Source organism: Epinephelus moara, chromosome 14 (genome assembly GCF_006386435.1).
Source record: "Epinephelus moara isolate mb chromosome 14, YSFRI_EMoa_1.0, whole genome shotgun sequence".
NCBI lineage: Eukaryota > Metazoa > Chordata > Actinopteri > Perciformes > Serranidae > Epinephelus > Epinephelus moara.
In genome coordinates this window covers 22,104,293-22,127,349 of record NC_065519.1, presented here as the reverse complement: position 1 = coordinate 22,127,349, position 23,057 = coordinate 22,104,293, and the positions used below count along the sequence as shown (strand labels likewise).

Here is a 23,057-nt window from a genome sequence, read left to right as displayed (position 1 = left end):
TTATTTTCCAAGTGTTTTATTTAACAGTGTACAAAGTTGCATGGCTGTCTCTGAAGCTGCTGAGTTGTTCTATGCACGCAGGTCAGCAGGTGTGTCTGGCTGGCAAGATGGGCTGCTCACTTTGAAAGCTTCAATTTCAAGTAAGGTTTGATTTAACCTTTTGATAGTTGGATACTGCCCGACGTCCACTTTGAACCTGTAGAGATTAAAGGCATAGACAGGTCATGCTTCTTTGTATAGGGTGTTTAAAGTTCAGTGGGTTGGGCATGGCACGCGGCTTCATGTATACGAAAAGGGTAAAAAAAAAAAAATGCTATATGTGATATAACTATCAAGTACAAAATGCCATGACATTCACACTGATCTCTTTTTCAGGCTGACGGATTATTAATGTGGTATTTGTGTTGCAGATTTTTATTAAATCTGATTACGTACCTCTCTGCATTGTAGACTTGTGGCACCAGACAGATGTCTGCCATGGATATCTTAAAAAGTGAGTAATGAGTCAGATAAAAAGTCTCTGCTGTTTAATACACTGTTATGATTTATAGTCGTGCCTCTTACCTCATCACCGACACAATATTTCCCTGCTGTTTGCTTCAGAATGGGCTCAAGAGCTGGAAGAGAAAGGTGCACATAAATCATAAAGGATGTCTAGTGATGATGTCTTAGAATAAAACTGGATGTATAATGGAGAAGATTCGGCCTCCACTTACCTTGAAAGCCACGTTCAATGAAGTGCTGAGCCCACTGCACCTTTTCGGCTCCTATTTTCTGAATCACGTACAAATTCTGAAACAACCAGGAATTAATTAAAATAGTGAAGTTGCATGGATTTTCATATCCTCCTATCACACCTGAATTTGCAACCTGCAATACCTGCTTGAGCTGTCTGCTTCAGTTTGGCTGTAATCATTGAGGGTGTTTTCACACTTAGTCCTTTTCAGCTGTCTAAACGGACTCAGAGTGGTGACTCAGCATTTTTTGCACATATGTCAACGCTCCAAGAAAACTCAGACTCTGAAGACAAGGTGGTCTGAGTTTGGTTCGTTTTAAGTCCATGGTACAGTCCAGAAAGAGTCCTCTTTCAAATGAACTGATAATGTGAATACAAAACGAACGGAGTCCCTTTTCTGTTGGTCCACTTTTTGGTGCACTTTAGGACTGGGTTCGGTTCGTTTAAAAGGACTATATGTGAAAAAACCCTAAGACTGTGCTGTTCTCACCTGCAGAGGCTGTATCCCAGAGGCGATGACATCACTTATCATTCGGACCTGGGCACGTTTCTTTGGGTCTACTGGGAGAAGCCGAGGCCCTGGCCTGGTCTCGTCGATGTACTGGATCACTGCCAGCTGCACGGGCAAAAGACCATTTTCATAAGTGTTAAGTGGGTTAACTAAAATCTGGTTTTGTGGGATTACGTGGGTGAAGAGTTTGGGGACTCACTGACTGAGAGAGGGTGATGCCATCAATTTCGACTGCGGGCACTTGTTGCATGGGGTTCAGTGCCTTGTACTGTTCAGTAAGCTGCACAGAGAACTTTTGTGAGACGAATACAGGACTTACACTGACTGCCTCGTGCTAATTACAGGGTTCCCACGTTTTCATGGACACACTTTAAAAACTTTTTCATGACTTTTCAAGGGCCTTTCCAAATGGTCATTATTGTATGAAAATTAATCAGCAACCTTTTCCAATCTCTAATAGTTGGTTGTATTTATATTCACTTCAAATACAGGCACAGTCATGAAAGTACTTACTGTGCATCAGTCTGGCACTGTCTTTCAGGCATGAGGGAAAACGGTGTGTTCTTCATGCATTTGATTAAAAACTAATTTCTAGATGCAAGTGTGGGAAAAAACACTGCTGCAACATAAGAATGTAAGCATATGTTTTTTAAGCCTTGGGAGCAGATGTATAAAGTCATCTATGGATGATTTCTGAAACTTTCATTACACATCAAAATTCCATGGCTTTTCCAGGCCTGGAAAATGAGATTGTGAAATTCCATTACTGTGGCAACCCTGTAATTATCATACACAGTATGACATGTCTGCACTGATATTGATCATGTGGATCTATACTGTACCTGCTGACCTCCATCTTTGATTAGATTGACTGGAGCCTGGTCATATTCGATACCCTTGAGAGCAAAAGCTGGTGCACAGAAAGTCAATTAGCAAATAGTTTGCATCAAAATAACAGCTAAATAGTAAACTACTGTGGCATGACTTACCAATGCGGACCCTCCAGGAGCAGGAACTTCTGAAGTACCCATGAAGAACAGGCTGCACAGAAAAACAAAACACAACATGTTCAGTCCATTTAGAAACATCACAATGTCCTTCTGCATAGTCAGCCTTCCTTGTGTCTTCACCTTGGTTTGGGTTGCCATAGCTTTTTGGCTCCAGTTTTTACTCAACTAGACTGAATCAACTATTGCAGAAAGTTTTTCTACAGTTTAACAATCTCATCATCCTTCAGCAGCCAATAGGGTGAGCCCCTAAAATCCCTCCTACCTACTCTTTGGTCCATGACTAAGCAACATCTGGCCTTCATATGGTTCACATTAGGTGCACACACACTTAGCAAACAGCTAACAGTGTTGTTACAGTACCTTGGTGAGGGAAGCTAATGACAAGTGCATTGTGGCTGTGATAACGTTATCGCTTTTATTGTTAGGATAAGCTGTGTTGCTTGCTCAAAGAGACGTCGACAATGTCCAGCATTTCCCTCTTAATGTCTTCGACGTTGACTAAATGGACATGACTCAGCTTGTAGACACAAATCTCTGCCTGAAAGACGCTAGCTTTTCTCAATTTTAACAGAGCTGTTCGTCAACGGTTGCATAACTTACAGCCAGTTTTGCTAAGTCTTTTAGCCAATGATTACCCGAGTTCAACGGCGAAGGCGGGATCATCTAAAACCTCACTTGGCGATTGGACAGAATGCACATACATTGACCAATCAGGCTGCGTTCTTCATGGGTGTGCGGACATGGAGCCAATAGCAAGCCTCTGATTTCCCTAGAGCCCGCCCACAGGTAATACATTTTGTGAGGGCGATATCTAGATGTTGTCTTCAGCTGGCCGCCGTCCCAACTACGGAGTTGTACATATCAAGTACACAGCAACATTTCCACCATGGCGACGACAGCATTAAGATCAGTGCTGAAGGCAAAGGTAAGATTAAAGTGTTTTAAACTCTCCTCAGTTACAAGTGGCGCAGGCAGGTTTGACAGCTCACATTGTTTACAAAGTCCAATGTGTCATGTGCTACAGGATTTAGGTCTGGGCTGCTTCACACAGTGTTTTATGTTTTTGACAGATTGACTCAACATCTCTTATATTAATAGGATATAGTATGTGACTGTTGGCTTTGTAATAAGACACCATCCTTTATGAGATGATTTATAGTATGAAGCAGTGACCTACTTCAACTATTATGTGTCCTAATGTACTCTAAAACAATGAGAAAACTTCTCACTGGACTGCACTCATTCTCCAGTCCACACCGGTCAGCTTGACTTTGTCACCTTCAGGCCCTTTGCATGACTCCACACTTTGCAGTTGCTGATTAATCTTGCAGGCCTACAGGCTGCAACTGGACACAGCTTAGTTTAGTACATTTAATGTTTTACAAAGTCTGCAAAGCAAAGCTTCAAATGTTGTTTTTGGATAGATGGATCATATTTACTGCATTTGATGATTCCTTTCTTTCTTTCAGGTCCCATTTAAAGTTAGCCGCATGTGTTACTCCTCCTCAGTGGTGAGTTGAGGACACTGTAAACTTAATTGTCAGTCTATTACACTTAAATCAAATGTCATGCATGGATAGTTAGACAGCTGACTAAATGCAGATGTAACGTCACATCTCTCCCCCACAGCCCACAACCAAGCTGTTCATCGATGGGAAGTTTGTTGAATCCAAGACGTCTGAATGGCTGGATATTCACAATCCTGTAAGTACTCCAACTGGGCTGGATTTCCAAACAGTGCACTTTTTTCTTAGTTAGGTTAGGCATATCCTGCTAGCTGGAAGGCTTCTTGATGCTATGCAGTTATTTGGCAGCTCTGACATGGTTCAGAGCATATTAAAATTCTGGAGTCGCTCAACCTGTTACCTGTTACATAATGCTTATGAATGCACCTGTTGAAAACCTGTGTCTGGATTAACAATGTGTGCAGATTCACTGTACCTTTCATAAAGTATTGACACATCAGAATTAAAACAGTGTAAGATAAATCAAATAACTGCAAAATAACTAAATGTCAAGGGGAAATATTACTGAAACCTCAGCTACACTTGGATAATAAGTAATAACCATACAATCATGAATGTTTTCTGAAAGATTGAATGTGGAAATCCTGTTTTTTTTGTATCTGATAAACTCTGACCTGCAGATTGAAGAGAGTCCATGTCTCAGTTAAACATCTGCTAGGATTCACTTGTTACCTAATGCTTGGTGAACTCAAACAGCCCCTGCTGATTGAACTAGAGTTAGCGCATAAGTAACCTCATGGCCCCTTTTTGTTTCCTTTTCTACAGGCCACCAACGAGGTGATCAGCCGTGTACCCAAAGCCACCCAGGAGGAGATGTTGGCTGCCGTGGACTCGTGCTCAAGAGCCTTTCGCTCCTGGTCGGAGACCTCCATCTTGACTCGACAGCAGGTCTTTCTGCGCTATCAGCAGCTTATCAAGGACAACATTGTAAGTCAAAGGGTCAGAAAGTGTAAGGTGCAACTGAAAACAAGTTTACTATTTAGCTCTGTTCAACTTGATTTTATTAACTTAAACAACTGTATCCTTTTTGCAAATCAGCTTTTTAAACTTTTTCCATATTTGTTTAGAGTTTGCTGTTTACATTTGATACTGAAGTTGTCAAAGTATCGATACTTTTTGGATACCATGTGTTTGAATTGATACTATCTGCATTAAATATACACTCAATGGGGCACCCACTAGCTCACCTGGTGGGGCAGGCGCCCCATGTGCGTGGACTGTGTCCTTGCTGCAGCAGCCACAGGTTCAATTCCAGCCCACAGCCCTTTGCTGCATGTCATTCCCCCGCTGTCTCCCCCTTCCACACTACAGCAGTCCCATCAAATAAAGGCAAAAAGCCCCACAAAATCTTTAAAAAATGATATACCCAATAGTATCAAAAGCACATAAGATATTAAAAAAACAAATCTGCAATCAGATTTTCAACCCAAGGCTGCACAGATGAACCAATAGTGTGGGAATCAACAGAGGCCCCATAATATAATATTATCCCAATACAATGTTTTTGAGATTTAAAATGAAAACTGACTATTGTGATAACATATCTTGCGATAAATACTGAAATACTAAAACTCTAGTTCATATTCTATTAAATCCAAAGCTGAGAACAAATGACTGACATGAAGCTTGTCTTGTGTTTCAGAAAGAACTCGCCAAATCCATCACAGTGGAACAGGGCAAGACCCTTGCCGATGCAGAGGGGGACGTGTTCAGAGGATTGCGTAAGTTTATCTCGCTCACACATGTGCGCGCACATCTTTACAAAGTGCAGCAAATAGGTAAACGTTTGCATGTTATGCAGGCCTTTACTTTGTGGTTACAGGGATAGTTAATGGGTTATACTAAAGCGGAACAAAGGGCGGCTTTCTTCATGAAGCCCTTGAATGATTGCCGCTTATTATCGCTGTTCCTTGAACCTTTCACCTATATTGTAGGAAGGGAACTAGTGTTTTGAGACCGATATAAAAACATCAGACTCAGCTGTCTTTTTTCCCACCGCTATCAATTCATAGTTTGACACATCTGCAGACAACCCCAAAACAAAAGGACAAATTAACTTCTGTGTTGTATATTTTGTTTCTGTCTTTATTTGCAGAGGTCGTGGAGCACGCCTGCAGCATCACCTCTCTGATGCTGGGTGAAACCCTGCCCTCCATCACCAAGGACATGGACACCTACACCTACCGCCTGCCTCTTGGGGTGTGTGCTGGCATCGCCCCCTTCAACTTCCCTGCCATGATCCCTCTTTGGATGTTCCCCATGGGCATGGTGTGCGGCAACACCTACCTGCTGAAGCCATCGGAGCGGGTGCCAGGTTGCGCCATGCTGCTGGCCAAGATGCTGCAGGATGCCGGTGCGCCAGACGGGACGCTTAATGTCATCCATGGCCAACATGCTGGTGAGTTGGTCTTTGTGGCATGTAGCTGGTCACTGTCAGAACATTATGTTTTATGTTTGAATCTAATCTGTAGTGTAGATACAAAGCAGCATTTATAGAGAACAAGGAAGGGAATTTATAGGGCCGTATTTATACCAATGACATTATTGATTCTGCTTATCACTCATATTCTTTATTGATTCCCCTTTTGATTCCTGATCTATTTTCTGTGTGGAAAAAAAGTAGGCCTACACAGGTGTTTTCAGCATCAACACAACTGTTTTATTATCTCTGAGTCTGAACACAGTGTACGGACATGAGTGAATATTTGTTCAGCATTCAGTTTTATTTGGGTTTATTTGCCTGCCTGCATGGTGCTAATGTTTGTAAAACAGGAAATTTACCCCCGCTAACAGACGTGGTGCTCAGAATGGAAGCAGTGACATTTGTGCGTAAAAGTGTCAAAAACAGTTAAGCCCATGTTGTGTAGAAAGATGTTTCAGCATATTGCTGGTGTTTCAACCCTTACTTAAAGTTTTACAGATATACAAGCGGCACCATTTTCTGGTTTCTTAGTTCCTCTCCACCATGACTCCTCCTTGTTGCAAGTTTCCAGCAGAGTAGACAAATGAGTTTGACCTTTTCTCGTGACGGGGGTGAAGTTCTTGTCCATTAAGCATCAAAATTTATGATGGTAAAATTTGTCTCTGCCATGTGCTGTCGTGGCACAATGACTTTTTTTAATCACTAGTTGGACACCTTGGTTATATACAATTGTTTGGTTTTGTGTGTAGTTTGTAGCCTTTGTTCCCTCTGACATTCAACTGATCAAAACAAATCTATTTTGTAAATCAAACAGGCTAATGACTGGCTACCTATTAAGCTACCACTAAACAACAAAGCTTCTAATCTATTTTTATTAAAACTTTTTTAATTATTATTATTGTTTTCATCTTGACAAAATACATCAGTTTTCATCTGTACCTCTTTGGTATACTTTTGAGGATTGTTGGTTTCCACTTGTAAACATGCTTGCAAGCTAAAGTGACAGTGAAAGCCAATCCCAGATTCACTCTTGTTTGGCGTTGCACCTCAATATATTTGTCTTTTTTTTGCCACTGTCTCTCTTGGATGCCTGCTGCTTACAGTCCTTTTTATAAAGCCCCAACCTCACCTGAGCACTGTGGGGTACACGCTCATAAATTTCGCAATCATAGAAAATAATAAGAAAATAATAATAATACAGGCAGACGGCAGAGTCTCTGCAGAAAAATACGTTGCCACACACTACTACTGAGTCATTTGTGATGATTCAGAGGGATTACTTCTGTATAAGTCTACATTGTTTTGCTTCAGTATGTTGTTGCATGTAATAAAATTAAGCAATGAGGCCCATCACAAATTGATAAAGCACAAGATTTCATGTTAAAATGACTCACTTAGTGATGGTGTGCAAGAGCAAGCTCATCTTAGCATTTGTTAACCTTTAGTCAGCAAATGTCCTCTTTTGTTACTTCATAACTGGCCACTATCTACATAAATGACAGTTTATAAAATTGTCTTTTGTCAAAGTATTTGAAATATCAGTGATTATCAGTTACTTTGGTTGATTATTGGATGTCTGCGCTAATACAATTTCTGTAACTGTCTTCTTGCCACAGCTGTGAATTTCATCTGTGACCATCCGGCCATCAGAGCAATCAGCTTTGTTGGCTCAAATCAAGCTGGGGAGTACATTTACGAGAGGGGCTCTAAAAATGGCAAGAGGGTTCAGTCCAACATGGTGAGTGTAAAATGAGAAATCAGCATTTCTCATCGTGCCATTTTAATTGACCGTCTGGAAACCTGGGTTGGCATCAAGGACACTGCACTTAGCTGGTTTTATTCCTACCTTTTAGATAGAACTTTTGCAGTCACCATAGGTAATTACACATCCTCAAAAACTCAGATTACCTGTGGTGTACCACAAGGTTCAATTTTAGGTCCAATTTTATTTTCTATTTATATGCTTCCGCTCGGTCAGATCATCCGCCGCCACAACGTGTCTTTCCATTGCTATGCGGACGATACACAGATATACCTCCCGCTGAGACCGGATGACCCAAGAAGCCTAGCTGCTGTGTTAGATTGTCTCAACGATATCAACTGTTGGATGGCCCAAAACTTTCTTCAACTCAATAACTCCAAATCCGAAATCATACTGTTCGCTCCGCCAACCTCCACCAGTCCCATAGAAAATAGCCTTGGTCCCCTGTCCGTTAACATCAAATCCGCAGCCAGAAACTTAGGAGTAATATTCGATCCAGACCTCAACTTCCAACCTCATATCAATAAAGTTGTCCAGTCCTGCTTCCATCAGTTAAGAACTATCTCCAAAATCAAACCCATGCTCCCACATTCTGACTTAGAAAAAATAATCCACGCATTCATCTTCTCCAGACTCGATTACTGTAACTCACTCCTCTCTGGCATAAACCATAAATCACTCTCCCGCCTCCAACTGGTCCAGAACGCAGCAGCTAGGCTTCTTACTGGTTTTAACAGACGGCATCACATCACCCCAATCCTGGCTTCCCTCCATTGGCTCCCTGTGCGTTTTAGAATTGATTTTAAGATTTTACTGATCACTTTTAAAGCCCGTCTGGGTCTGGCCCCAAGTTACATAGCAGAAATGTTGACCCCATATGAGCCAGTACGCAGCCTTAGATCCTCGGGCAGGGCCCTCCTGGCCGTTCCAAAGTCGAGACTTAAATCTAAAGGCGACCGCGCTTTTTCCATCAGGGCCCCTCGACTTTGGAACGACCTGCCTGAGGAGATAAGGCTTGCAGAATCAGTAACATCTTTTAAATCTCTTCTTAAAACCCATTTTTATAGACTTGCCTTTATGTGATGTCGTCTTTTTATCTTTTTATTTGTTCTTTTTGTTTATTCTTTTTATTTATTTTATTCTGTTCCTTTTAATTGTTTATTCTTTGTTATTCTATTGTCATTATGCAATGTTGTCTTTTTATCCTTCTATTCATTTGTTTCTAGTATTTAGAAATAGTTTTATTGCCTTTATTGTTCTTATCTCTTTTAACATTCTGTCTTATTATTCTGTCTGTGTTTTGCTTAACTTTACCTCAATTTGAGCTTAATTTTGTCCTGCTTTTGTTTGCCCTCACTGTTTTGACTCTCTTGCTATAGATATTCCTGCGTTTGCTTTGTTTGTCAAAGCACTTTGTAAACTTTTGTTTTTAAAGAAGCTATATAAATAAAGTTATTATTATTTTTTATTATTATTAACATGTGTAAGTGTCTTACACTTCCTGTAAATGTCCAGAAGGTGGCAGCATTGGCCAAGAGATTCACAAGGTTCTCGCTCCTCCTCACTGCCAGCTGTACAGATGTGAGAAGGTGCACAGCAGAGCCTGCAGCTGTGCATCACTGTTCAAGTTATAAATGTTCCATCTGTTTATATCGGTTTGCATCCATCAATCGTCTCTTTTACATGCACTAAAATGTGGAACAGATTAACTATATAAAACTTGTAGGTTGTTTGTATGTACCTCCCTGATATTATGTTCTCACTTGTGACGAACCAGCTGCTGTAATGGTGAGATCAAACAGCAGAAGGCTAACCACTTCTCTTGTACTGCAGGGAGCCAAGAACCATGGTGTGGTGATGCCTGATGCCAACAAAGAGAACACTCTGAACCAGCTTGTGGGGGCCGCTTTCGGGGCAGCGGGACAGCGCTGCATGGCTTTGTCCACAGCCATCTTGGTGGGCGAAGCACGGAATTGGCTGCCGGAGCTGGTGGAGCGCTCCAAGGCTCTGCGCGTGAACGCAGGTACCGCGCCCCATCACCCCACCCTTCACCTCTGGCTCTCCTGAACCCCTTTTCCCCAAGGGCCTTTGGTTTAGTCATGCCGTGGCCACCCACGCCGCCCTAACCACACCTCTCGCCTTTTGCCCTGTTGTAACTTCACATTGGAGTCAGCTGGGAGCGAGGGCTCGTTGAGTCAGCCCTGTTGCAAATTTGTGGCCAGATCTGCGGCCCAAGACTAAATGGTGGTTCAGAGAATCAAATCCTTTTGAGAAGGGAAGTTGATGTGGAGTAAAATAGAGAATGATTATCCCTGTTTAAAGCGATACGGACTCTCATTTCTGCAGCGCACAGGAAACCCATAAGTACCCATTTTTGAGGGAGTGCCTCAGGGTGCCCCTTGTCCCAGCTTCTGCGTTTTTGTGGCAAAAGACGTATGTGAATGTCAGTGCCAGTAATGTGCTCACATCATGTGAGTGCCATTGTATGTAACCTTATAGCTGGTTGTTTTTGGGGCCCTGCTAGGAGACCAGCCTGGTGCAGACGTGGGGCCTCTGATCTCTCCGCAGGCCAAGGAGAGAGTCTGCAGCTTGGTGCAGAGTGGCATGGACGAGGGAGCAAAGGTGCTCCTGGATGGCCGAAACGTCAAGGTCAAGGGTTATGAGAACGGCAACTTTGTGGGTCCCACCATCATCGGCAATGTCACAGTACGTGTTGAACGTCTTTACATGCACATATGTATTTGCATCTGAGCACCATTAACTACTACGTGAAATTAAAATGACACCTTTGTGCTCTCCCAGCCCGAGATGAAGTGCTACACTGAGGAGATCTTTGGGCCTGTGCTGGTTGTTCTCGAGGCAGAAACTCTGGATGACGCCATCAATTTGGTCAACAGGAACCCCTATGGCAATGGCACAGCTATCTTCACCACAAATGGTGCCACTGCACGCAAATACACTCACGAGGTGGACGTGGGCCAGGTTAGTGGCTGCAGCCTCCAAATGTCTTCCTCTGTTTTGGGAGAAAGGAGACATTCACATCCCTCTGTCATGTCTGTGCAGCATCTCAAGTAGGGAGAACATCACATTTCTGTTTGGACACCTTCACACACGTTAAAAAAACAATTATTTTCCATGTCAAGTATAGCCTTATTTGCCCTTAACCTAATATACACACATTCGGCAACCCCCTTCTCTCCACTTCCCCACCAGTCCAGGCTACAAATAGCCACAGCAAATATGTGTCCGTTAAAAGAAAACAGGAGGACATAGAAACATTTTTCCAGGTAGAATTCGATGAGGGGAATCTTAAATTAAGCTCAAAAGGGATTCCTAGGGACCTGTTCAACGTTAAAAGTGGAAATATGGCCAGCTTTTACCCTGTTTGTTTGCCTGTGGAGCCTTAGTTATGCCCTGTGTTTGCTGTTCACATGTCGGGGAATGCTGTGCAGGCCATGTGCTGTACTCCTCTCCAAACCTCGATGCAACAAACATCTACTTTTCCTTTTTTTCCCTCCCTGCACCTTCGCCAAAAGGCCCTCGTGTGTCCAAACCTATTCCCGCTGTTTCAAACATTCTAAACCGACAATGCCAAGCCCCTATTGCCTTCATAACAAAATGTTTTATTTAGTTTTTCTTCCCTGTCATAAGAACATGCTGTGCTTTCAAAACTGCATACATAAGCCACAGGTTTAGCTTTGTTTAGTGAGATCATGTAAGCTTGTTTTTTAAACAGCACGGATATACCACATCTCTCATCAGCTGCATCTTACTCATCATAGCAATTTAGGAACCTAGGGAATTGCTTTACAAAGCTTGCACTTATGGAAATGAAAGGGAAAATACTTGTTTTCTGCAGGTCGGAGTCAATGTTCCCATCCCGGTTCCCCTGCCTATGTTCTCCTTCACTGGATCAAGAGGATCCTTCAGAGGCGACATGAACTTCTACGGAAAACAAGTATGACATAAACAAATGCGTCCTATTGTTGCAGAAATACACAGATGCAGCAGTCGAAGTTGTAAATGTTTTTATTTTGTTCTCCGCAGGGCATCCAGTTCTACACACAGATCAAAACTGTAACGTCACAATGGAAAGCTGAAGACGCCACCCTGAAAAGTCCTGCAGTTACCATGCCCACCATGGGACGCTAAATACTCCAAGTGCTGCTGTTCAGTCTGATAAACCAGAAGACACTCTTCTCCCACATACAAGACAATAACATGTCCAATGTGAATAGTTCATCAACAGAATTTATTAAATAATACTCCTCCCTTTTAAATAGTTTATATTAGATGTATTTATATATAGATACTCTGTAAATGTAAACCACTGTGACCATGATTTTAACAACAGATCTGTACAGCTGAGATGTTACTGGATCAATATCATTCAATCAAATACAACACCAGTATTCAAACTCATGTGTAATTGCACTTTAGTGGATCTCATCCCCATAAATTGAACACTGCATTGTATTCCACTGATCTAATGATTGCATAGCAGAGGTGGGACCAAGTCATTGTTTTGCAAGTCACAAGAAATCTTTGCACTTGGGTCCCAAGTCAAGACAGGCAAGTCCCAAGTCCTAAATTTTGAGTTTCTAGTTGTGAACGATTCATAATGAGCTCCTCATCTGACGTAAGGCCATTTTATCACTGACCCTAATATACTTTTTAATGTTTTGGATTGGTGGAACGTATCAGCATTTTTAAGTCAAACGGCTCAAGTCCCAGTGAAGTCACGAGTCATTGATGTCCAATTCCAGTTAATTTTGACTCCCAAGTTGTGTGACTCGAGTCCACACCTCTGTTGCCTAGAGATCTTGTATATTATGTTTTAGTATCGGCACTTTGTGTTTTGTTTTGAGGGAACAGCTCCTTTAAGTGGGTTATGACCAAATTCAAACAAGTTTCGTGTATGACAGAGTATTCACAAGCCATGTATACATCCATGGTAAGATATTTATGAACACAAACAAACATCTCGCATTCTACTATGCACATGATTGACACCCTGCGGGAAGCGCACAAAGCAGGGGCAAACAATCCAGAGTGTGATGTGCAATGCAGAGGCCGCACAGAGGTCATGTGGTGTGTATATCCGGCCGGCTGTTTGGGTTCGAGGGCAGAATGGACTCAGGCGCCTGGGTGATGAAGGTCGCCGGGGAGAGCTCCTCTCTAATTCTGGAAGACAGTCATCATTATGCAATGCTAAAATGCAACTGTCTGATAAATCACACATAGGCACTCGTGTTCTCACAGCCAAAGGTTTTCCAGCTAAACATGGAATGTGGGACCAATAAATCTGCGCAGGCTTCATAATTGCAAGGATGAGGTACAACTTTTAATCTCGTACATTCCTTTAGTGTCTTACCCGGCAGCTTCGCTGTCAATAAGGCTCTTCTTCTCAGAGGAGGTGGACAAAGCCAGATGTTGGCTGGCTTTCCTATCAGGAAAATACAGAGTTGCAGTTACATACAGAACCTCACAGTGAAAAGCCATGTTTTAGCACACTGGTGTCTATTCACTCAGGCCTGCTGCCTGTCTTGGAAAGGGGGTTATTCTGGGTCAACACGATGCACATGGACTTGGATGCTGCTAACTGAGTCGCCAAATGTTCTGTGTTATTCTGCCGGACTAGGTGCCAGACCACTGTTAACATGAATATATATCTCCTCTTGCCTGCCATACCCCCATACATTCAGATCCCCTGCACACTGCTTTTTTGAAAATCATGTTACCAGCTGCTCCCTGACCACAAGCGTTCAAAGAAACAAAATAAACTGCTGGTGCACGTGAAGAGGGGCCAATAGGCTGAGAGCAAATCGACGTGACCAGATGTTTGTTTCCAAGCACACGACTCTGCGGCTGGGCCTATTTTTACTATTGTGCCCAGACTCTTTCTTCATTCTTTTTAAGCAGCTGGATGGAAAAGAAAATTGGTTGAAGCCTAACTGATGTTTTATGGTATCCTCTTCTGCTCAGAAAATGGCTGTTTAAAACATTAAAAAGAGGGAGGAGTCACCAGAAGTTCAGCCTGAATTACTGCTTGGTGTCACTGCACTTTGTTCTTCGGGACGTAATTGATCCACAAGTTTCAGTCCATTTTCAGGCATCACAAATGGATTGCAGAGTATTACTTAGGATGAAGTTGCTGAGTGGTAAACGTGTAACGAGCAAGTCTTGCTGAGACAAACATTACACAGTTATTCAGAGGTTTTATTACCTTTCCCTGCGTCCATTCATTTTAGCAAAGAGTAGCCTGAGCACTTGTTCTTTCTGCTCCCAAGTGAGATCTGAGATTTCAACTTTGCTGTCTGGTTGATGAGTCCTTAAAACAGGTGGAGGAAATTAAAATGTATGTTACTCCCTGGAATTGTACACATTCTTTTACATATATTGACTGTATTAAATTGAACCATAAAGAGTGTTAAAAGAATACTTCACCCAGAAAATGATCATATGCGCTCTGCTTGAGCAGAGTTCAAATGGGTGCACATGCCAGGCCGTGCATTAAACGTTTGGTACCGTTGTTTTAAATTGTATGGTTTTAGTGAAAATACAGGTGTTTGGGAATTACTGAGCATACGGCTGGATAAATGAGACTTGGATTATACTACACAAGTTGTGTAAGAGTTTGTATAGGGTTGTTTTTTTATGTAGTTTTACTGTTGGTAAAGGCTGCCCTCCATTTACTTCAATTCATGAAGAATGTATGCCCTTATCACCATGGAGGCATGCGAGAAAAGCAATGTTTTCTTCATGAATTCAATCCAACACGTTGAGTGACTGATACACAAATGGTCTTTTTGTGGGTGAAGTATTCCTTTAAGGTGAGATGCCCACTGAATTAGCTGCAGGTGTCTTGGTGCTGAAAAACATGTATTAAAAATATCACAAAGACACACACAGCTGTATAAGTCATGGAAATGATGGGAAGTGGACCTACCACCTTGCAGCCGCCTCCATGTCTGAGTAGACAGAGTTGGTACTGTGGGGGCTTTTATGAAATGTGCGGATGGGTGGGAATTTGAGTTTTCCTGCTGTGGCTTCCTTCAGCCTCCAGCGATAAGCCTGCACTGCCTCCTTTTTGTATTGCAGCCTGCTGGCCATGATCTCCTGCTTCACCTGAGCCAGTGCCTCATGGAAGAATTGCTCCAGCTCCGTGCGCTGCTCTACGATGGTTTTCGCTAGTCGCTTTATGTGCCCCAATTCCCTCTCCCGCATGGACAGCACTTTCTGCAGCTTCTCCAGCTCTACCTGGCTGGCCTGGATGCTGACCAGTGTCTTCTCCTTCTCCTTCTTCTCCTCTCGGTCAAGCCCCCCAGCTTTTAGCTCCAGGGCCTGCTCCAGGGAAGCTACCTTGGCCCGCAGTTTAGATAGCTCCTTATTTTGGGCCTCCATCTGAGCTGCATTTTTCTTCACTGTCAACTCAAACGTGTTCTGAGTGAGCAAATAGAAGAGAAAAGTAGTAAAATAAATGACACTGAGCTAACTTTAGAAAAATGCTTTCATTTTCGTACTGTAGAGGTGGAACAGATAATGGTTTGTGTGCTAGCCAGTGCTGCTGAGTGAGTGACCAAAGCTTCAACACGGTGGATTTACCCCCTTCATTTACTGTCATCATCAGAGGTAAGATTAATGTGCCCAATATTTATTTGTCTTACAGAACCAGTGCCAGAAACCTGTGAAGGAGAAGCCACTGAATTTGAACCCATACACCAGTGGAAACTCACCGCAACCACTGACCACTGAGAGGCTAGGTAGTAGTCAGGAGATGGGGGGAGAGGGGTAGGAGTCGGACCGCAAGCAAAATAAACAGGGTCAGCACAAGTAAACAACACAAGGGAAAAACCACCTGAAATATATTCTGCACAGGTCTGACAAGTGGTTCATAACTGAAATGATTGAAAATGACTTTATGAAGATGAATGGTCTCTATCCAAGGACTGCCGGTGCCTAATAGTAACATTGCTGTTTGCTGTCCTTTGGTTCAAACATACCTTGTCCAGTGCCAGGGAAGCATTTTCCTTGACCAATGAATTTGTCAATATCTGCAGGTCCTCTGCCTCCTTAATGTGAAACTTCAGCGCTTCATTGAGACGGACGTTCTCCTTGAACACAGAGTGTGAGGCATCATCCAACTGCCTGAAATTTAACAGGACAAACAAAAAGGCCTCTAAAAAGATTGTCTCTGCTCATGAACACATCCCTATGAATCTCAATTTGATGCCAAACATCTTTGTATGCATTTAAAGGAATAATTCACCCCTCAAATTACTCACCCAGTGTTACCTTTAATATGTGAAGAAAACTTTGTTTTACTTGCATGCCTCCACAGTGAGTTGTACAAGTTGTAGGGGATAGCATCTAACCTGAGGTTGGGTACCCAACTCAGTTCTTTTAAGGGTATACATCGGTACAACGGAGTAGTGATTCTTATGAAATCTGTCTGTGCCAAATGCCGGTACTGAGGGCGCATCTGAGTGAGAACGTCAGGTTTAACAAGCAGGGGAAGTGCCGTGAAGTGCCCCAAAGCTGGGAAACATCCATTGGCTTCCCAGTAAGTCAAAACTATTGCTGCAGCGTCGATCTGCCACAATAGTTTCAACATCTGGTCTATTTCCTTTTCTAAATTATTATGTTAATAGCCTAGTATCACTGCTAGATGGGCAGACACACACACACACGCACACACAAGTAGACAGACAGACTGAGGATTAGCTCTACATGTAATTAGAAAAGAGCAGAGTCACATTTTAGTCTACTACGTCACCGCTGCAACATTAATCAAATTTTTGTCATTACAGAGTAAGTAAAGTACCAACAAAAGTACTGTTGGGTACCGGTGCTGAATTCCAGGTGACAGTATCACTTCAAATATGAACAGTAACCAACCCTGCCAACAAAATCAAAACTTCCATTCACAACCTCTCACACAACTTGTGCATTATCATCCAGGTTTATCCAGTCGAATGCTCAGTACTTCCCGAACACATTCATTTTTGCTAAAACTGTAATAATTAAAACAATTCTGTATAAACAGTTTCATGCATGGCTTAGCAGTGAGCCTGTCATGTTTATGCTTAAGTGTTTTAAATCATTATGTTTGAGCAAAAATGCATGTGTTCGACAAGTACTGATCACACAACTGGAGACATGGATTATATATATTTATATATAAGATGTAAGACAGAGTGTCAACAGATGTTTTGAGACTTCAATTCATAAAGAATTTTCTCTGTTTTTGGATTCTTCGTTCTTCGTCTGTTTTCTTCATGAATTCAAAGTAACACAGGGTTGATACACAAATGGTCATTTGGGGGGTGAAGATTTCCTTTAATACTTATTTTAACCAGCATGGAGTGTAAGTCTGAGTTGAATCAAACAAATGCTTTCTTATATATTTGAAGACTTGTTAATCAGTTATGGTGGTACTGTGACTTCTGATGATGTAGAGCATATCGCACTTTTTTGCTCTCAGTTTCTTGGTTCCCACACATAAAATTACTGGGTCACTGTACTTGACTTTTAAAGACATGCTGAGTGTGTTCAAAATTAAATCAATTACTAAGACTAGGACCAAACCGGCAGGACCACACCAGTATCAATGCTGATGTTTTATGAGCTGTAAAAAAATAACTAAACACAGCGGAGGGGAAATATACATCTTATGGCCTCAAAAGTAATAAACTATAGGCTTCCCCACACGCGTTACACACTACTCGTCCTGGGGCGGCTGAGGATGTGATCATTGGCTTCAGTGATGTACACTATCTGAACATGACCAGCCAGTGTGGTCGAGAAAATAACATTAGTTCTAGTTATATATATATTTATATACATAAACTCTTGTGTGAGTAAATTATTTTTTCTTTGCGTTCTGAGGACATCAAAGAGCAGTGTTAGAATAAAATTAGAATGTAAAGGGACTGCGGAAACACACTCACACAATGGCCTCATTGTGGGCCCTCTCCACCACCACGGTTATCGTTTGCTCGGCTTCCTTCTCCAGGCGATCCTGTGGGGAAATTTGCAAAACTCACTTGACGTTCCACCTAGGACAATATTGAACAGGGGGTCTCGTCTTCACAACTATCTGTTTGACTTTTAAATTAAATCTATTTTACTGTGATTTCCCCTCATTATTAGTCAGTATCTTCCAAACTGATTTAAGTAGGATCATTTGACTCGACCATACCTTTTCTTTGAAGAATCTGTACTCCAATTTGTTTAGGTTTTCCCTGTGCTCCTTGTCGGCAACATCCATGTTTTCTCTAATCTACAAAATAAAAAGGTCATGGTCACTGGTCGCATTAACATCCTGACAATAGGAAACAATACTGTGTGTCTCCCCCTTACATCACTGAGTTCTTGTTCCATCTGGGCTTTCGTCTTCTGAAACGCCTCGATTTCCCTCATCCCATCCTGGATCATGTTAAAATCTCTGGATTTCTTTCTGAACAGTTCCTTCATCTCATTGATTTGAATTGTGTAATCATCAACCTGTTGAAACAAACCATAGTAGATACACAGAATAAGAACACATGCTGCATAATAAATGCATGCCTTAACTGTAAAAATGCACTGTTCAGCTATATACTACAGATTCTGCAAAGTTCCCATAAGTGCAGCTTGTATCAGTCAGGGAAAAAGATTTTCATACCAAAGTTCACACAGGCCATACTCTGTTGCAAACCAACTTCAGCACAGATCAGTCAGGCTAAATACCTCAAGATGCTACTGTGGAAAAGCCAGTCTGAGCAAAAATGTGACAAAATGACCAAAGTCATGAGAGACTAGCAAAACACGCACCCACAAACATGTACATGACGACTAAATGAGAGGTTATCGAGCATCTGATTACAACTTTAGGCCTAATCGTTATTCTTCACATAACTCTGTATATGTTCATCTCCATCAAATCAGGGCACCAGTCTTTATACAAGTTGGTTTGCATCATATGCAATTTTCACCCAGTGTGAAATGATCCACTTCCCAGAAAATATCCCACAGTGTGAATTTCAGGGAAGCCAGAGGGAGCTTGGCTCCTCTTAATAAGACAAGACATCCATCTATTCATTATATGTAACAACTTATCCTAGACAGGGTCGCAGGTGGACTGAAGCCACCCACAAAAACATGATTTGTGAACTTTTGGGTGGTCTCAAAAATATTGACAATATGCTCTTTTTCAATGCATTTCTATTTTTCTGTATCTTCATCATCAAGGATCATGCGTAGAATTAGGCTTTGTAGTCAGCATACAGATAACCTGTGAGGAGGTTTGATGTGGCGGCGTTACGTTTCAAGAACAAAAATTTTTGTGGCTGAGTCCATTTTTAAGTGTCTGCCCCAGTGACAGCCCTGGCCTGAGGCGTTATGTTTTTGGGTTGTCCCATTCTCAGAAGCACTTTGAGGGAATTTCCTCAAATTTGGCACAAACGTCCACTTGGACTCAAGGATGAACTGATCCGATTTTGGTGGTCAAAGGTCAGTGTGACCTTGCAAAACATGCTTGTGGCCACAGCTTAAGAATTCATACACTAGTTATGACAAATGTTCACACAAATGTCTAATAAGATAAAATGATGAGGTGACATTTTATATCCAAAAGGTCAAAGGTCAACTTCACTGTGACATCATTTTGCAAACACACTTCTCTGTCTGTTAATCCATGCCATAGCTCAGGAGTATTTGGTCAGAGACTGAATTGGTGACACTTATTTTGGGTGCTCATCTTAAAACTGCCAGATGAGATATGTAATCCCTCCAGCATGTTCTGGGTCTGCCGAGGGGCCTCGTACCAGAATCGTCACCTTAACGGGGTGGAGGGGTTTGCATGTCCCTGTGATCCTGGGGCCTGGTTGGGCGCAGTAACATGGAGCCACCACCCTGTGGGCCCACCACCTGCAGGGACTGGCATCGAGGTCATGTGCATTGTGTGCCAGGCGGCAGGCAGGGCCGGACTGGTAGCAGCAATGATGAATTGATTAATCAATTAGTTTTCAACTATTAAATTAATTGTCTCATTTGGGTTTGAGTCATTTTTAAGGGGAAAAAAGTCCAAATTCTTCAGTTGCAGCTTCTTAAATGTGAATATTCTCTAGTTCTTTACTCCTCTATGACAGTAAACTGAATATCTGTGGGTTATGGACAACATAAGACATTTGAGGACATCATCTCGGGCTTTGAGAAACACTGATCGACATTTTCCCCTATTTTCTGACATTTTTGTAGTCCAAACAATTTATTGACAGTGAAAATAATTGTCAGTTGTAGCCCTAGCTAAGGCAATTTTCTAGATGAGCCATTTTGTCATCTCATAATCAGAAATGGGTCATAAATAGTATGTGTTTAGAGTCGACCACATGATAGTATCCTTTTCCCCTAACTGGACATATATGACAGTTCTACGTCTAAAATAGGGATGTTTCAAGTTGGTCCAGACCAGGCCTCTTTCTTCCCTCCCCAGAAGCTTTTTGGACTCCATTTTACCAGCATGAAGTAAGAGCTGGGAGATGGAAAACAGCTGCTGGCAAAAGCTTTTTTGTACCTTTTTTTGTCTAGTAAAGCCACTCGAATTTTGTCATGTCAGTTTGATCGCTTGATCTTAACTACAAGCAGCAGAGGTCAGTGAGGATAAAAGGAGCCAAATGGGCTTGTTTGGTGTGTGTTATGTAACTTAAACTGGCATTTTAGAGTAAGGATCTGTGTGACATGTGAGGTACGGTTAACACATCAAGACCAGCAGTGTGACTGCCTTTTCCCAAGCAAGCACTTTTAATTTTTCTGTGGCCACTAACACAGATTAAAATAGCATTAGACCATGTAACTCGGAATGTGAGGGTTTGTTTTTTTGTTTTATGGCCGCTTTGTTTGGTTGTTGTTTTCTTACATAATAAACGTCAACATAATTACACACAGGACAGCTGTTAAGACGCAGTGCAGCACATTTTTTAGATGCTACGGGTTTAAGTTGTACATCAGTAAATCACAGTAACTCTACTATGAACACTGAGCATGTTTTGTGAGCCAAAAAAGCTCAAGTTGCATTTATTTTCTTGTTGCTGTGTTTTGAAATTAACTCACCAGCTTCTTTTGCTCCTCACGTGCACGTGCGTCCTGACTTTTGAGGCTCCTCTGCAGCATATTGATCTGTTAAAATACCTTTGTTGAGTTAATTATTCATTTTACATTGTGTTCATTTACACATGTAAAACTAAAGTGTCTGCACGACCTTCTCCTCTTTAGCTGCATTTTCTCTCTTCAGGAAACCAGTTATATCGATGGAGTCCTTCTCCGCGCGGTACAGGTGGTCGGTGAGCTCTTGGTTAGCGCGTGCCAACTTGCGGGAAGCCTCGCGGTACTCGCTGAGCGACTGTTCAGAGGCCTTTAACCTCAGCTCCCACAGGGCAGCGTTGGCTTTGGCTTTCTCGATATCAGACTCTTTGTCCGCCTTTGAGTCCTGTTTGCCGTCTTTCTTGCCTACCCTGTGACAAAAGAAAGTAGTTTGAGCTGCAGGTTTGTGCGTCAACGCAATAAAAAGTGTACAAATGCAGGTGCATCTTACCCTGCTTTCGCCCTCTTTACTTTGGTGACCTTCTTCTTCGGCATCACTGCTACTGTTAAAATACTAAAACACTATAGAAAACTAGCACAGGTAGATGTGGCTGGGATTTCACCAGTGTGGCTAACAGGAGAGGTGTCCAGCTCCTGTGTGAATGAATGTTTGTGTAGTGGTGTTGCCATGGAGACGCTGTATCGGAGGAAAGGTCAAATTTCTTTGCTACAGGACCTCTGGTAACATATAGGCCTAGCTACAAGCCTGCTACTGTATATTTAATACACACAGTTTTAACCTCAAGCTTGTTTGCAAAGCATTTATTGTGTGTAAATCCTGGTGTGGCGTTTGATCATCATCTGAAATACATTTAAAAAGTAGGGGAGACCAGGGACAGTTGCAACAGCTCTAAGGCCCCGGTCAAACAGGGGCACTGCACTGCCTTTATTTTTAATTTGAATGCCACTACTAAAAACACACTTGCTGTGCCTTTTTATTGTTGTCAGGCAACCACTCCATCACATCCTTACACTAACCTTCCCATGTAATCAATCTACTGTTTTTTTTTCTCCACAGTAATTAGTAGCTAGTTACTAAAATGGACAGGCTGAGATGGTACTTGCTCTAGCTGTGAGGGTGAGAGGCTATCAGCAAATAGTTTGTTGGGCACAGGGAAATGTAAATCTGTGTGTATATGGGACCTTAATAAAGAGGGTGGAGCATGGGGAGTACCACCAGTTGGTCCAGGAGCTTCGCCTTGATGATGGCTGTCTCCAGGCATATTTTAGGATGACTTGGGGGCAGTTTGACAACCTGCTGTCTATCGTCGGGCCATGTAGTTTTGGGTATCCAGCAGCTACTACCACCAGTTTCTCCTCCATTGTTTGCCAACTTTAAACTTAAAACTCAAACTGTCGTCTCTCAAATCATCCGAACAAAGAGATGATGTCGGGGCTTTTCCACCCTGAGCTGAAGTTTTTTCAACTTTAGGAGTTCAGAGTGCTCTGGTAAAAACGCTGGGCACCTAGAGTGCAGAAACACAATGCAAGTCACAACGCAAAAACTGTGAGCATAAAGCTTAATTCTCATCAAAAACAATGACAAAAAAGCCACCTCCAGCTGCTAAAATGCTTTCTGTGTGATCGTGGGCCTCATTCTTCCAATTTGGAACATGCTAGAGTAATGATACCACCGATAAACCGAGACAGCCGACTTCAGATTAATTTCCTCTATCTGTGCAAGGAAACTATATGGCAACAGTGATGGCATTTGCGGAGCCAGACTTTGGTGTCAGTTCTGTTGGAGTCAATGAGGCATGCACGGCAAATCACACTCATCATATCTTTGTGATTTCAACTTTGACTGAAAATCCTTCCACCAGATTAAAAAACAAACAAACACACAACCTGATGTTTACTGACATTTTTTAACTTTATATGCACACTCGTTTTCCTGTCTCCATACAGATCATTGCTCTGTCCCTCTGTCCTGTAGAGGCTGAGATGCAACTGTACCCAGGCATGAAG

The 23,057-nt window shown here is 42.2% G+C and overlaps 3 protein-coding genes across 4 annotated transcripts; 1 reads left to right on the top strand and 2 right to left on the bottom strand.

Moving 5' to 3' along the window:
- Positions 1 to 2,858, bottom strand: gstz1 (glutathione S-transferase zeta 1). Of its 2 annotated transcripts, none has more exons than XM_050061424.1 (9): positions 2,618 to 2,858; positions 2,237 to 2,288; positions 2,090 to 2,157; positions 1,447 to 1,527; positions 1,227 to 1,352; positions 717 to 792; positions 565 to 617; positions 436 to 485; positions 1 to 196 (listed from the first exon to the last, which is right to left on the bottom strand). In XM_050061424.1, exons 1-9 carry the CDS (start codon positions 2,645 to 2,647, stop codon positions 70 to 72), a joined length of 663 nt encoding a protein of 220 aa, XP_049917381.1. In that variant the 5' UTR covers positions 2,648 to 2,858; the 3' UTR covers positions 1 to 69. The 2 variants fall into 2 exon arrangements, with proteins under 2 accessions (XP_049917381.1, XP_049917382.1); XM_050061425.1 differs by lacking the exon at positions 2,618 to 2,858 and adding an exon at positions 2,378 to 2,489.
- A 175-nt stretch (positions 2,859 to 3,033) lies between these two features.
- On the top strand, positions 3,034 to 12,389 carry aldh6a1 (aldehyde dehydrogenase 6 family, member A1). Its single transcript, XM_050061421.1, has 12 exons — positions 3,034 to 3,182; positions 3,727 to 3,768; positions 3,887 to 3,961; positions 4,549 to 4,710; positions 5,426 to 5,504; positions 5,879 to 6,181; positions 7,822 to 7,943; positions 9,801 to 9,990; positions 10,492 to 10,673; positions 10,770 to 10,949; positions 11,827 to 11,925; positions 12,015 to 12,389. The coding sequence occupies exons 1-12, from the start codon at positions 3,144 to 3,146 to the stop codon at positions 12,117 to 12,119; spliced, it is 1,578 nt and encodes a 525-aa protein (XP_049917378.1). The 5' UTR covers positions 3,034 to 3,143; the 3' UTR covers positions 12,120 to 12,389.
- A 148-nt stretch (positions 12,390 to 12,537) lies between these two features.
- Positions 12,538 to 21,677, bottom strand: si:ch211-163l21.10 (basal body-orientation factor 1). The gene is made up of 11 exons (XM_050061422.1): positions 21,541 to 21,677; positions 21,208 to 21,460; positions 21,060 to 21,125; positions 18,330 to 18,473; positions 18,169 to 18,249; positions 17,918 to 17,988; positions 15,971 to 16,115; positions 14,917 to 15,410; positions 14,194 to 14,298; positions 13,342 to 13,413; positions 12,538 to 13,151 (listed from the first exon to the last, which is right to left on the bottom strand). Exons 1-11 carry the CDS (start codon positions 21,582 to 21,584, stop codon positions 13,052 to 13,054), a joined length of 1,575 nt encoding a protein of 524 aa, XP_049917379.1. The 5' UTR covers positions 21,585 to 21,677; the 3' UTR covers positions 12,538 to 13,051.
- Between the last annotated feature and the right edge of the window lie 1,380 nt (positions 21,678 to 23,057).